The sequence below is a fragment of the Emydura macquarii genome, unplaced genomic scaffold (assembly GCF_026122565.2).
Source record: "Emydura macquarii macquarii isolate MOO-44397 ecotype Brisbane River unplaced genomic scaffold, CSIRO-AGI_Emac_v2 contig_1477, whole genome shotgun sequence".
NCBI lineage: Eukaryota > Metazoa > Chordata > Testudines > Chelidae > Emydura > Emydura macquarii.
This window is the reverse complement of record NW_027131614.1, coordinates 21,895,281-21,911,790: the sequence shown is the minus strand read 5'-3', so window position 1 is coordinate 21,911,790 and position 16,510 is coordinate 21,895,281. Positions and strand designations below refer to the sequence as shown.

The 16,510-nt window shown below is 36.7% G+C and overlaps 1 protein-coding gene across 1 annotated transcript in view; it reads right to left on the bottom strand.

Moving 5' to 3' along the window:
• The window catches only part of ST18 (ST18 C2H2C-type zinc finger transcription factor), a 187,653-nt gene extending 171,675 nt beyond the window's left edge, over positions 1 to 15,978 (bottom strand). Inside the window, exons 1-2 of the mRNA XM_067553783.1 lie at positions 15,924 to 15,978; positions 15,493 to 15,628 (exon numbers count right to left, since the gene is read on the bottom strand). Of these exons, the coding sequence (XP_067409884.1) occupies positions 15,493 to 15,628; positions 15,924 to 15,962 (175 nt within the window). The 5' untranslated portion in view covers positions 15,963 to 15,978. The remainder of the gene's footprint in view (positions 1 to 15,492; positions 15,629 to 15,923) is intronic.
• Between the last annotated feature and the right edge of the window lie 532 nt (positions 15,979 to 16,510).

The following is a 16,510-nucleotide window of genomic DNA, read 5'->3' as shown; positions in this document are numbered from 1 at the left end:
AATAGGTTTTGGTTTTTTTAGCAAGAGTGTTTTCTTTTTCTTTCAATTTCTTTTTCAAATGACAGAGTGTATAAAACGGATTAGTATTTTATGCCAATCAGTCACACTAAAGATCAGCAAATACCATAATAACATCAAAACATACACAGTAACTTTTGATCTATGCTTGGGCCTTTTTTTACACCTAAATAAATAAAGAACATATAATCACAATCCTGAAAATGTTATATTAATATTTTGATAAGGCCAGTGAAAAACCCACCAACTGAAATATCCAAATAACATGGTAATATTTTTCTTCTCAGATGAGTCTTTTTGGTTTCCTGTTTTCGCCATGTTTACCAAAGTCTGGCATTTTTTTGTGTCAGGTAATACACACTAGAGGTGTGCTAAATAGCTGTTTAGATAAACTTGGGCCAATGCAAATCTTTTCTTCAGTTTCAGTTAGAAATCATCCTGATTCAAATACTCTAAGCTTCGGGAAGTTGGATAGATATATGGACTTTGCACTGGCATCTATCTTTATAATGAACCGAATCCCAGATCCACATATTGTTTACCCAAAGGGCGTATTAACATTTTGTGGCTCTGGGTCCTGTCTAGTTTTAGTTAGTGTTAGCTCATGTTCCCTCAGTTTTGTTTGAAGCTTAAGTTCAAATGAACCCCAAAACACATGCCTCTGACTTTAATGGCATTTGGAGGAGCTCAGAACCTCACAGATCCAGATCCTCAGAATCAGGCAAAAATCATTAAATTTCCTATCAAATCTTGTGATACTTGGTCTTTCATATGGTTTCAGCATGAAACCATTGACCAGCACTATTTTGGTTGAAATGGGATGCTGGTTCACTTCAAATTTTAGTGAATTTTTTGATGAACTTGGGTGAGTGTGATTTAAGCAGACAAGCTATGTGTGGTATCTGTGTTTTTTCTGGTTAACATTTCACACCATTCTGATACACATAGTTGTTGGTTAACAGTGTAAACGTTTTAGCAAAGTTATGATCGTACATTTAAGCAGTGGTTGTTATTAAAAAGTGATTAATATTCACTATAATATCTGAGAAACTAGAACTGTTGTCCATTCTGAGTATAGGGAAATATTGAGGTATTTGCTGGTGAAATATTGATATATTTTTTTTTTAAAACAGCAGCCACTGTACCATAATTTCTTTCCTCCAGCTAAATTTAGCAACTATTTAACACTACACACCAGTATTTAACCACTGCACACAACTGAAATTTAGCTAGGATACCATTGCTAAGACAATTACTTTACAGGAAAGTTCCATGAGATCTTTAGTGACCACAGTGTTCCTGGCTGGGTTTTACTTTAATTCAGAACTGTGCCCCTCCAGCATGAAGAATTATCTAGCACACTGTCAGCTTTACTCTGAATCACAGTAGAGGGTACAGACCCACCTATCTTATCACTGTCTAGGGTTTCCCTTTAAGATGTTGCCATCCAAATAATGGCTTGAGCTGCCCTAATTCTGTTTAGTTTTTGCAATCTGACAAGTTCAATGCTCAAAGTTCAATGATTGCCATCATACAAAGAAGTGAAATGTGCTAGAATCTATTCCACAAGAAAGGCAATACCTGTACCCTCAAATTATGATGCATTTATTTTCATTTGCAGATTTCCAATTCTCTTTTTATGGAAAGAGCACCCAAAATAATGAAGAATCCCTGAAAATGTGAAAACTGGACAAGACTAGATACTTATTAAACTAAGGGCGCTTCTGATCGGCTACTGAGAAAGTAATAATCAGAAAATGGAAAAATGGCTATAGCCTAAAACATGGCTCAGACAGTTCCACTGCAGATTTTGAAACTCAGAATCTATCCTATGTATCACAATGCACTTTAATGTTCCCCATTCTCGTTTACTATTACTTTTTAGTCTACCTGTACATATGAAGCCATATCAGCTATGAGAATGAGTGGTGGAAACACCATGTGAACAGTGATGCCTGGCTCGGGTTCAGCAAGCCTGAGGAGAGTTACATAGAACATCTTCAGCAGCATAGAGTGCATCCACTCTTGTGGTGCCCAGAATGTGTGTGTGTGTGGGGGGGGGGGGGGGGGGTATGGCTGTGATCAAACCCTGCACAGACAGCTCTCCAGTGAGTCACTTCTACTTCTGCTCTCAGAGAGTTCAAGCAAGCTTGTTAAATGTCAAAAACGGCATTGATTTCATTGATCATTGTAAAACAAAGATAGAACTATGTCCCACTGAGTTTAAACTACTGCAAGTGTCACATTCTTTTAATGCTTATCTAGACTAGAACAGCAGCTGAGAAGACTACTTTTTCACATAGCAGGTCAGCTTGTATAGCAGCCTGCAAGTGATCTAAGAAAACATGTGATGATATCAGAGCACATGAGGAGAGAGGCATTAGAGCTATCACACAGAAGATTCAGCTTGAAAGGAATTTAACAGCATCCGCCCTCAAGTACCTTGTGCATCTCCTGCAAGCCATTCTGAAAATGTGCCTCCAAAATTTAAACCTAGATTAGACAGACTATTTCATTGATTAGGAAAGGAGAGAGCCCAATGGAAAAAAGAAACTTGACAATCAGATCACACTGAAGTTTTGAAATTTCAGTTGTGTATTTTGAAATTAAGATCAGGATTTTAAAAGTTAGGTTCCTCATTATTCGTATTTAGGTACTTAAATAGTGGTCTGATTTTCAAAAGTGCTGAGCATTCAACAGCTTCTAGGAAGAAGCTGGGTTCTCAGCTTCTTTTGAAAATCAAGCCACTATTTAGGTGCCTACATAGGGAATGAAGAACCTAATTTTAGGCACCCATTTTTAAAATCTTGGCCTAAACTTCCCCAATCCCATTAATCCTGTCTCAAGTGTGGGGATGGACTAGAGGACCTCTTAAGGTCCCTTCCTGCCCTACATTTCTATAAATCTCTAGTTATCTATTCTGGATGATAAAATTGGGGCAGCCATTATTTTTAACTCTAACCGAAACACCTGAAGTCTCAGGGGTTTTCATATCTCCAGTGTCTGCAGAAAGAAAGAATAAAGTATGCCTTTTCCATCTCTCAATCATAATACAATATCTTAAACATTCTCCCTCCTTTTCCCCTGAGTTAGACAGTTCTGGCCAATACAATACAGAGTCCTGATCCAGATAATTTTATGTTGATAATAGTCACTTGTCTACCCACAGCATGGCTGCAATGTGCTATTTCTACATAAATGAACATTCTTCTTGGGCTTGTGTTACATCAAGCCAGAGATCTTTATCCTCAACACACTGGGCAGTGTCTCTGTGGTGTCAGACTCCTGCTGGATCTTATATTATTTTAGCCCTTCTTCTAGGTCTGTCTTTCACAAGAGATTGTTCAGCTTTCTACAGAACACTCTAGTTTTATGAGGATTCTTCTTCACTGTTCTGCATTTTCATCCTGTTGTATTTTGGCTCCCTGGTAACCCTAGCTCTAGTTCATTATCATTAGGATAACATCTCTCTATGTCACTCAAAATGCAGATTTCCTCAGGATGGTGATAGTATGAACAGAGAATGCATACCCTTGTCATTTAGAGTGACAAAATCCACAGGGGATCTGCCATCTGAGAAGCCTAGAACTTTTAAATGGACAACTAAGTTTTATAGAGGTATTTTAAAAACCTTTTTATTGTTAGACATGATTGTACTTTAGTGGTAAGAGCAGGGGACTGTGAGAGTTATTTTGAGAATTTTATTCCAAGTTCTGCTACTGATTCCCTGTGACCCTGGGGAAAATTGTTAAGCATTCCATACCTCAGTTTATACATCTGTAAAATAGGTATAAAATATGTACTTCACAGGGATAATGCAATAATTGTAATGTAATTTATGTCTGTAATGTGCTTTGATGTCCTTGAATGAAATACTACATAGTGCTTTGAGATCCTCAATTAGGAGATATAGAGCAGTAAAAATAGTATTTCACTATTTATTATTATCTCTTACTTTAAAACTTGAAAATTAAAGTGTCTAAGTGTTTTCTCCTCTTCCGTTCGGTTATTATTTATTTTGCTGTTCTATTGCTGCAGAAGGCAATACTTCTTGTTTAGTAGTAATCTGTCCTTGTCATAGCACCATCACACACCACTGAGGAAGTCAGCAGGAATGGAATGTGCTGCACAGTTCTCGGATGCCAGCCACGCGCTTGCAGTCTGCCAGGCCCAGTACTCCATTTATTGCTTCTCTGTTTTATAAAGGGACATAGCTTGTTAACTAACTGCTTCTGCTCCCAGCATAGTGGGAGCTCAGGTATAGGGGACGCACAGTGAATTTCAGAGCAGTTACATCCAAACGCTATTCATTTTTATAAGGTTTCTTGGTATTAGCAAATATGTTTATAAATTGGTTCCAAAAATTGAGCTCACAGAACAGTGAGTGGAGTAGGGAGGAAGAGCACGTAGAATATAGAATTAATCAATTTTAAATATTCTATCTGATAAACTAAGTCCACATGCTCTTAAAAAAAAGATTAGGTTTAGTAACTGATAATCTGGCATCAATCAGAGATGATGATTTATAGGTAGACTGAGTACAAAAAGAGGTCCATTAGGCTCAAAGGACACAGCAATGGAACAATGGAAGCAGACAGGAAGCCTTCACTAATAAATATGCCCACTGGGCCAGTGCCACTGCCTAGCATGGCATAGATACTTACAGAAGGATTATACACTAAATGGTACAAACACAGTCCAGTCCATCTGTCATAAACATTAGGTCCAAAGGCCACAGGTGCAGATTGCACTAAAATGTAAAAATTACACCCAGACAGAGACTACTTCATATAACATGGAGGGGGAGAAAAGGAGAGAAAAAAACATGACAGTGATTTGTTTCCAATCAATAAATGTTCTCTGAACAGCCTTGTGTGTCCTTGGCAGTCACTGTCTCTTCCTTTCTCTCAGTTATTTTACGTGTATAATGGATACTGTATTTTTCAAAAGTGCCCTGAATATTCAAGATTATTTTTCCTTGAATAAGTCTGGCCATATCAGCTTGATAATTGGGAAAAGGTAGATCGATTTCAAGAAAGAGTCATTCCTCCCTTCTGTTTCAGATATGATCAGTGTGATGAGATGTTTGCTCAGCTATGGAATCTCTTTCAGATGTCATGGTCTGTGCAGCTGGAACGGTGCTTAGATAGTGAACAGCCAAATGAGACAGTTAGCTGGAATTTATTTATCTCCAGAAGTCCAGATAAAAGGCATAGACATTTGGGTGCAGTAAGTACTATGCATGAACAAACAGCTTCTGCTTGTTTGCAGTCTTCAACTGCACTTCCAACTGATTTCTTATACTAAGGTATTCCTCCACTGTGTCTTCTGCACTAAAAGCTAGGTAACACTGGCTGGACACTCAAGAAAAACATGTTTGAAGAGGGTAAAACATATCATTCCCTCTTCTTAGAATAATCTTTGCCCAACTTGTGTTAAATGGGGATACTAATATATTGCATGCCTCAGGAAGAGTGCCCAGTTTATTTGAGCAATACACGTGCAAGCAGAATCTGTTAATGAGCATAATTTAAAAAACAACCAACAAAAGCAACTGTAGTAGCACTGAAGTCAATAGAGTGGCTTTACCTCTAGCTACCAAATCTAACTAAAATACTCAGTGAAACTTGGAAATTAAAAAAAGAAGAAAAGAAGTTGTCCTTTTCCAGCCATTTTTGATGTAATATTTAAATGTATAAAAACACTTTTCTAGGTGTCTGTTTCAGTTACAGATGCCATCTCTTCAACACCACAAAATGGTGATGGCAAAGTCCTATAGAATATAACAAAAAATGATAACTCTTCTAGAAGTTTTTGAGCCATTCAACAGAATTTAAAGTACAGAATTATATCCCAACTATGAAATTGTTTATGCTGGTTCAATAAACAAAACAAAACCCCCATATCATTTTTCTATTTAATCATATAGGTTTTTAGAGAAATTTCTACAGAACCCTAATATATTTTTTTAAACTCTATTGGTTTCTCCCATATAAAATTTTGTAGGATTTTTCAATAAGAGAAAGTGAACCCTACCCACCTTCCCCTTTTATCCAGGAAGTTATTATTTGCTCCCTATACGATAAGTGAAATCATGGCCCTGTCCATGAATAAACATCATGTTATTGTGAAATTACCCCCTCAATTACCTGCCAACAGATTACTAATGGAAATGAAGAGGAACAGGATGTACAGAGTTTTCTTTTTCTTCTGTGGCAGATTCCCTTGGTATGTTCTCTTGAAATTGGGTAGCAAATATCAAGCAGACATAAAGTAGATAAAGATTATATGTAGCCATCTCTTAATTGAACATCCTCAAAAACCTTAGAGATTAAATATTACAGAAATAAATCACTGTATTTTTATTTAAAAACAACAACAAAGAAACATTTGAAGAACCCAGATGAGCACTTCCTGCACACAAACTCTTGTTCATTCCCAAATGCCTGTAGTCATATGAATAAAAACTTTTCCCCAAACAAAAAACAGTTCACACAAATTTTCATAAGAACAAAAAGTGTGTGTGAACAGGATCAGATCAAAACATGGTTCAGAAGTCTACTATTTCCTTCCCATTATTTACTTATCTCAGCAGGAAAGCTGGGAAGAGACCCCCAGAGGAGAACAAAGGACAGGGAAATGTGAAGTGGGGGATGAGTGGAATAAAAGTTGGTTTCCAGAAGAAGCTTAGTGATCTCTCACCTGGGAACAGCCTAAGGAAGGAAGTCGGAGAGAAAGAGAAAGATTGCCTGAAAATGGAGTTCACTGCAGCTTCGCTGGTACTCTGGGCTGATCAGAATGGACTATGGTTTAATTTTCATTTCTCTCTGCTAACTGAATGACGTCTTATATTGTGTTAGAGTTGACAAATAAATCCTATTGCTCTGAAAACGCTGCTTGAGTGTCACTGCAAATATTTGATGAGGTGCATTAATCTCCAAAGCATGCACAAGCCCCTACCAGGAGTTTGTCTCAGTTGAACACACTGAACAGAGTTCATAGAGTGAATCTGGAGTGCTGAAGTCCAGAGATTCAGTCTTAGGAGGTGGTGAGGCTGTGTGGCCTACCCTGAAGGAAGAGTGAAACCGCTTGGGGTCTGAGACATCAGAGAGGTTCCTTCAAGAGACTGTTCCCAAGCTGTGTGCATAGCCCTGACCCTGTGGATCTGTGACTACACCGAAACGCCAACTTTTTAGATCTGACAGTCACTTTGACTCTACCTGTCTTGAGTGGCAGCATGTCTGATGCCTAAACACCAAGTGACTGAATCACTTTTACAACATTTAGGTTCTTAACACCTGATTCATGCTGCTGAAAAGGAAAGGATGTATCACCTCAGCATTGGCGCTGGAGGAATTACACATGTGTCAGAAAGGGATGCTTTGGAAAGCTGTAATCAGCGCTCTCCCATGCTACTCTTCCAGCTCATGGGGAATAAAGCCATTGTCCTGCCCCTATCCCTGCCTGACATATAGTTAGTTTCTACCTCATTTCCCTTCAGTGCAGCTAGATAAATTATAGCTGCTATGTTATAGGTGTGCCGAGTCTTTCTCTTTAGTACATCTGCATAGGACCAGTCTCATTTGAACCTTATTCTTCATTGTTTTACATGTAAAACATATCTAGTTCCATTCATTCATATGAAGTCCTCTTATTTTTCAACTAGGCTTTCCTTTATTTGCAACTCAGTTACACAGCGCTAATAAAAACAAAAGAACAAAAACAAAAAAACACTAGCACAATTGTTAACTGTTCCAAAGAAATGGATGTGGTTAAGGACTTTTGTGGTGGTGGCGGCGGTAGGGATGTGTCCTCAGTTGTGAAGAAAGAACGTATTCAGTATATGCACCAAACAGTGTGCATTGCATAACTTTACTGGGATTGTTTACAAGCCCATTACCATTACAGATACTGCTGCATAGGATCTATAATTACATTTATGCCTCATGAGCAAGCTGATGGAAAGAAACATTTGCTTAAGGCTCCAATCAATGAACGTAGAGCTTACACTGGTCTTTATTTTATACAAGCATAATGCTTATTACTTTAGAGCATCCATTACAATTATTGGACTGTGCTAGCAGAACTATATAGCAGAGGACTCTTGGGTCTCTGATTCTCTATTCTGGTTATGACTTAGCTTACAAACCCATATGCTTCTGTGCCTAGACAGTGTAGCACGCATGACTCTCAAACCAAGAGCCAATAGGTATGACTTTTGAGATTAATTCATTCTGAAGCCCTTGCACTGCAAAGGATCAATTCTTCCTGTCAATATACGGCATATTTCACCACATGCTGGGTCTTTGAAAACCTCATTTTGCAACACAAACGCAGCAGTTGATTCCAGCATACAGCATGTATATGTCAGAGAGCTGGACTAAGTCCTGTAACTATTTTTTTTCTTAAACAGAACATAAAATACCTCTGGGTGGACAACTTGGGTGCCAAGTTTCAGCCACTGAGTTTTTGAAATGTTTTCAAGCAGGTGTAGATATCACCTGGCACAGTGTAAAGGAGTACAATAGGAAGGCCTAGGTAGATTAGACTGATAGAAATGTTACAGTATCCTCAGGGCGAACATACTGATTTTTGTAGTAAAGATATTGTGAAGCTATTTGCATCTTCAGAGACAGCAATAAAACATGTTTGCACCCTTGCCATGGGAATCAGATTCTACAACATTATCACAAGATCAGGTGAATTTCAGAATTCTACAACATTATCACAAGGTGGTAAATTTCATTGTGCTTCTACCAACAGTGGCTGAAACACCATTATTAAGAGCTCTATCCTTCTCCTGCATCGTCTATCCTTTAATACCACCTTTCCCTTCCCCCTCCCCTCCACAAAAACACCCATGACACTCCTGGCGTTAGAACCATGTTCCATTTGCTCTGAGTTAGGAAACAGTCACACAAGGGTCTATGCGTTGCTGGGTATCTCAATCTACATGAACTTTCATGAGAGTTTGAAGTGTTCAGAACCTTGCAATGAACCCCCTACATTACAAATATAAACCAAATACATTTTATGTTCTACATCACAGTCTTTCCTGCCACCTAAAAGACACACTGGAAAACTTCTCTGTAGTCACATCATTGGGCCACCATTATTGGATAATATTTTGACATGTGGAACCATTTGTTCTGCTATCACTCAATGATTTTTAAACAGATACAGATATTTTTACAATAATTTTGTATTTTGTAATTTTTTAGAAATCAAACCACCTGATTTTTAATAGTCTCTTTTGTATCTGCATCTATTTAAAAATCATTGAGCGATAGCAGAACAAATGGTTCCACACGTCAAAAAATTATATATATACATATATATTACATATATATATTGTGACAAGGTTTTCTGATTTATCAATAACCTTGTTGTAATTCAATTGCCTGTAAAAATGTATAGAAGTATACAAATATGGGATATAATGTAAAAATACAATTGTTAAATATATAGATTTCCTCCGAAATAACCTAATCATGGAGTAAACATAAATATATTTATTAACATGCACTCGCAAAACTGAATTCATATTTGTTTTGGTCAGAGTTAAGGCTGTTGTTTGAATTTTGATTTCTTACCTGTACTTATGTATGAGAGCATTGCCTGAAGTTTTATGTCTGAAAAGAGAAGTGGTTTTCAGTCTTTGTGAGAGAACCGTCGCTCAGGATTTCTTTTATTTCTAGTGTTAGTTAGGAAAGAAGGTCAGCAACCTCAATGCACCACATTTATGTAGTTTTTTCTGGGGCTGGCATATATACTTACAGTACACTGAGGAAGGATGAGGAAATAAACAACAATAATAAAAAATTGCTAAGATTGTTCCAGTTACACAGGGAGAAAAGATGAAATACAGGAACACATTATCAACAGCTCTCAAGGGAAAGTCGGAAATAGCAAAAATAGCTATCATGCCCAAATTATTAAAATTAGTGAAAAGCACTATTTCCTATCCCCCATAAGTGCAGTAAACAAGTGACTGTACTACTAAATGCACTCATCTTAAATAGCAGGGCTACCAGAAATAAAATGGCTAATTTGATGGGGTTTTTTGTGTAGCATGGGACATGGATAATTCTAATTCAAATAAATTCTAGTAACCAACCATTTACTACTAAAGCTAAGTGAATAATTTATTGAATACATTCATTTTTTTCTCCTTACAAAATGTCTGCGTCTGAAATTTCTTTGCATGTATTCATTATTTGAATTTATGGGATATAATTTATTTTCAGTTATTTTTTGACTCTGTGGATTGATGGCCTGATTATAATGGGGAAAACCTTGATTAAATCAATTGATCCAAACCCTGGCATGTCCTTGTCTACATGCAGGGGCCTACACTAGTGCAAATACTCTAATTACTGACCACCAATGACTGAATCAGGCCTATTCCCAATTGTAGACAATGCAAAAGTTTACAGTACATCTTCTAATACACATCATTCCCATATTAAAAGATCATTTATTCCATACAGAGCAATGCAGAAAGGTTAGAGATTATTTCCCTCACTGTATGGAGCAATGTAATCATTATGAGTTACTAAAATACATCATCTTCTGAACGTGTAGCTGTGGGATAACCCAGTTATGCACACCTGCTTGACAGGAAGGTTTTAAAAAATGGCAAGCCAAAGGAATCACCAAACTTAGAAATGGAAGCAATAATGAGATAATAGAGTTAATTCACCTGTAAATATATAACAGACAATAGTACCCTAATCAAACAAATAGCAAATATTAATCTGGTAACAGAGTCCTTCAGTTCCTTAATCATTTACCATTTAGAAGTAATTTGACTTCTTGTGTGTGGATACAGGTAAGAATGGCAAACTCTTAATACAATATTTTATGCGGTTGAAGTACACCTATCCATTGATATTATTTTGGTCACTGAATTTTAGGGGTTTTATACTCCATATGTTACAGAAAAGGCAGACCAGATGTTTATGCAATTTGGCTTATAAATAAAATTCACTGAAGCAACACAAATAGTTGGACTTCTTTAATTTAGGACTTGAGAGCTAAAAAGAGACATTTAAAAAGAAAATAAGAATGACCCTAGTTTCATCCTTGGTATTACTTTACAAGAAATGTATTTGGTCAGAGAAAAAACTGAAACAGCTAGTAAAAATAAATGATTATCAGTCACCATAAATGTGTTATTGTACTATAACTGAGCAGAACAAAATTGTTCATACCTTAACTCCCATGTATAAATGCACAGAAGTGTACAAAAGACAGGAAAATATTACATATCTGAATGATCTTGACAACAAAAATTTTGTTAGGGAAGAAAGGTAGGGTTTTTTTTAATTCCAAACTTAGTTTTTCTAAATACATCTATAATGAGGGAAGGGGTGAATGTCCATTAGAAAGCTTCTCTGCACATATTTGTGATACATCAAAAGTAATGTATGTTTATCTAGAGAAAAGCTAGACTATTAATTGAAGGTGCACTTAAATCTAGGTTTAGGTGACATTTCATGGCCCAAATAGATTTCAATATTCTTGGTTAGCATTTCAGTCTGCAGAACGCAGAGGATTTAATGCTCATCTACCTGCACTTGTGCCCACATATTATAGAAGAATATTGACTGTTTCTAAGAGGATTGTTTCTTTTCCCTAAGGAAAAGGCGTTAAACAACCGTGGAAGAACTCCTGTCCACACTGAAGTCAATGGCAAAGCTTATACTGACTTCGGAGGGGCTAATATTTCACCTAATGTGTTTAAGGGGACAGACTGCATAACAAAACTGACTTGTCATACCGGACTGACCAGTAGTATTTAGTGGTATCTAATATCCTTCTTTGAGCTATGGCCTTTACACAGGTCACAAGATGACAAAATGGGAGGAAATACACACACACACACACACACACACACACACACACACACACACAAACAAACAAAAGGCCAATTGTGCAATTATTTATCACTTGTACCCCATAAGCAACCAGTTTAAGCCATAAAGCTCAATTGTAGAAATCTCTTGTAAAGTTAGCAGATAATCCCTCCCCAATGACAGCCTGTCACATTTCTGCCACATACTGTGAAGCTTTTTATATGAGTAGGTCATCTGATGCTAATGGTGTGCAACAAAAATGTGCACCAGAATGAACTACGAAGTTCATAAATACTTGTCACTGCAACCAGCTTTTGACAACCCCCCAACCCCAGATTAGATAAATTAAGAAGTCAAAATGCATGGAACACTTTAACTCAGCAAATGCAGTCTCCAAAATCCAATTAAGCATTATGCAATTTTGATCATAGGACCAGCAGCCAAAGTTCTAGGATGCCTGAAAGAGTCACCGAAATCCACATTTAAGCACATAAATAAAAATACCATGATTTTCAGGGGTGTTGAATACCCAGCACTTCTGCAGAAGTTAATGGGAAATGAGAGTGCTTAGTGCATCAAATGATCAGGCTGTTAATTAGTATGGGTAGAATTTTCAAAAGTGTGCAATAGTAGCATAGCTCTGTTCCCATTGAAATCAATGGTAAAATTCCTCAAGGTAACACTCTCACTGACTGCACAGAGTTAGACCGATGTCAAGTGCTACTGAAAATCCCACCTTTTTTGAGCGGGCTCTCCCTCCCAGAGTTCTTTTTCATCCTTTGTTTATATTTGTACAATTTCTTTAAGGATCACAAAATACAATTTATAGCCAAGTGTTTTTCAAAAACCTCAGTAAAAATAACTTAGAAACAAAACAGACAACATGTGGGTTGCATTTTCTAGATCCATAGAAAGCAGCTTTAACAAAAGTCCTTCATAAATGAATGTTACTGTACACTGCAAGATCTTTGCATATACAAAGCCTTTGTTACAATTGGAGGATTCTCTTCCTTACTTTAAATCATTAAAGGAAACCATGAGCAAACAGCTTTAAAAAGTGATACTAAGCATACTTAGATTTCACATACTGAATTTTAAGAACATCATTCAATCTTGATTTTGCAAATCTTTGCTACCCGAAAACAGGATCATGACCCCCGTTTGACAATTTAACTGAAAATTTCTTGTATTATCTGAAACCTTGATTCTCTAGAATTATTCTATGCCTCCCACCCTCTATGCCTCCTGCAAGACAGTTAGCTAATTGAGGTTATATTAAGAACAGGTTAGACAAACATCTGGCAGGGATGGTCTAAATATACTTAATTCCGCCTCAGTACAGGGGGATGGAGGACTAGTGACCTCCTGAGATCCCTTCCAGCCCCACATTTTTATGATTTAATTACTTTATCTGGAAAAAGTATGTAAAGAAGAATTGTATGATGACCTCAAAATGATCCCACAAAATAATAAATCTAGTGCCTCATAGCAAGCTGTACTGTGCTACAATACACATGCTGCTGCTGCGCCTTAAACAACTTTATTTAAGTGTTCTGTCATTATTACATTATCCTCCAAGTATTTTGAATCTACCTTGGGGGAGAAGACAGGAACATTTAGTATAAGTTATCTTCTTTCACCAGATTTTTAAAGAGTTACAGCTGGGAACTACCAACAGAGTATAAAACATTGTGTTTTACTGTGTAGCAGATGCACTTCCATTTCATCACTCTGCACTGACCTCTACTGGAATATCCACTGTAAGTTCCAAAAATATTAACCCAGCCAAATTTAACCTATTTTTGCTGAACTTTTCCCCTCTGTTCAGATATGAGTTTGTTAAAAAGAACTGAATGTAGCATAACAGTGTATTAGTCATCACACATCCCAGGAAAAAAAAATGTAAGAGGAAGTAGAGTTATAAACCATTTGTGATGCAGTTATTCATATGGTGGGTGAGACACTACTAAAGCAATCAGATTAAAACCAAATCTAATAACACAGCAATTACAGCTGGTATAAAGGTTTTAATAACAGGAAAATCCATCATATATTTTGAGTGTATTTAAATGCGGTTTATTTATTGACAACAATTTCTTGTTCATATTTACTATCTGTGTTATATCTATGTGTTACTATGTGTTGTATCCACCAGCTGTCTCTCATTTATATTTACATTGTAAATTATTTGGCTTTTTGAGGCAGAGACCACCTTTTTCTTATGTTTCTGGACAATGCCGAGCACAGAGGGGCCCTGATCCATGATTATATATTCATTGTCTGCAATCATGTATATTTGACACACATCCATTTTACATAACACATTCTTCTCTAGGAGCCTCTTCAGCTGATATGTTTGCTCTAATTAGAACTGAGCTTGCAACTTTACTACCTGCCCTTATCTACTACCATGCCAGTGGATCAAAGTTCAGCAGCAGATGTTATAAAAATATCATTATAAATGCTCTATCAAATCAAAGTAATTAACATGTTCCATTGAAAGCAGTGATGTGGTTATTTCAGCCTTCTAACTACTAGCGATTTCTTACTGGTCTACTTATTCATCTCTCAATTATATTTAGACCTTTGTGCTTTACAGTAAAAAACAACCCAAGTTCAGAAGAAGTAAACTGGCAAATTTTCCATGTTCATTTACCACAAAAACATTTTCAGTGTTTGTAACACTAATGCTGTGAAACTTTCCAATTTTCTAAGACTATTTTTAGACTTCTTTGTTATATAAGTTTTCAAACTATGAATAATAGTTTTATGACTCATGAGAACTTTATTTCCGCACACTGCCACCCCAGCCAATCTATCAATGAGCCCAAAAGAGCTGTTTTTTTTTTTTTTTAGTCACCCATTTTAGCTGGAAAAAAGAAGTTCAGAGCAAGCACTGTAAAATCTTGTTCTGTCTGTGTATAGAATAAAGTACAGTGCACATTGTGAATATGTTTGGGCCTCATATAATGGCAAGCAAAATGATCATTTGAAATTCCCAGGATCATGGCTACCCATTTGGTTTCTTATGTGTAACAACAGATGCAGTTTTCCTCTGTTTACACTTTTTTAGATCCCAAACACTAATGTTAATCCAGATTGTCAGCATAAATCTAAAAGGAATCCCATACTGTACAACTAAAACATTTCAATTACTTTAGTACTGTTTATATGAAAACTATTTCCCCCTTAATTTCTTAAACATCTGAATTCCTCTCTCCTTTGGCTTTTTTCCCCTTATCTCACCTGAACCTAGTATCACCAGATACTATAGTGATAAATGCTTTAGAAATGGCTGCAACATATAAAAAAATCAATCAGGATCAGCAACAGTCAACACTTTTCTATGAATTCAGAAGGAAGGCAACTAGCTTCCTTTGCAGTTAATATCAGCGTTGCTCCTTGAGTGACCAGTAGAGGGAGAAAACGGGGTGCTCATACTGAGGGTAAACACATGGAAGGTTAATTCCACCAGATGATTTGCCCTGGATCCAAATTAGTCCAGGTACTGTCAAAATTAGAAGTCATGGTTCCATAGCAAAAGGTGAGAAACCCTGAAACCCTGTAAATGATTTTATTTAGTCAAAGCATTGCAGTCAATTTTCTCTCTTCTTACCTTTACCTGGTGACTCTGTACAGTCACCTGATGAGTCATTTTCTTCTAGTTTTGTTGTTTTTTCTCCAGCTCTGATTCTTGCGCTGTTGCTTTTGAGACTTCTACAAACAACTGGATCCAATTTCCTTATTCTTTTCTAAAATTGCAAACAAAAATATATAGAGTTTTACCATAAGCATTATGCCTTTTATCAACTACATTATAATAATGAGACTTGCAAATCAATGTATTTTATCTTAAAGTATGGAAGTACAGAATCTATTGATGACAGATAACTCACAAACAAACAAAACACATTGATTCTTCTGTGCAGTAGGTTGACTTGATTGCAGTAAAACCATCCTCTTCTCATGAAACATTTTTAAACAATATTTTCTGTCATTTCTATACAAAATATTCCACAACCACTTCAATATTTTATTTTTCCTTACCTCTAGTATCCCAGTGAGGTCACATTCTGTTAAAAACATCCTGCCAAGCTTGATACAAAAGGGCTCCAAAGAATCAGAATGCAGAAGCTATGCAACTTGCTGACTAACTTTGCTCTGTGTTATTTACCAACTACACAAAGAAAATGCTGTCTATTCAAAACACATTTCAAAACTCTTTTCACAGAAAGTGAGTGAACAAACGGTCCCATGTCCAAAGCTGTAGTCACATCTCCCATGAGGCCCGGTGATTGCTGTGGGGCATGGAACGGAGTGACACCACCACCAGTCACTACAAGGCACTTTTGTAAACAACTTTGTGAGTGTATGTGGAAGAAAACGGGGGGGGAGGGAGGGGTACTTTTTTTCTCAGTCTTAACATTATGGTTTCTTGCTTTATCATCTCCCAATTCAGAACTCCAGTCTTGCTTTGTAAGTTTGTTTGGTAAAAACATATTTGTAGTCTCCATTCTTTACTTTTTTGTCTGAAACCTTTCATCTACAAATGATCCTGAACTGAAAATTCGGAACAGGTTTTATTACATCTGGAGTCAGACGCTTTAGTCCCAGGACTCAGAGCTAGATGTTCA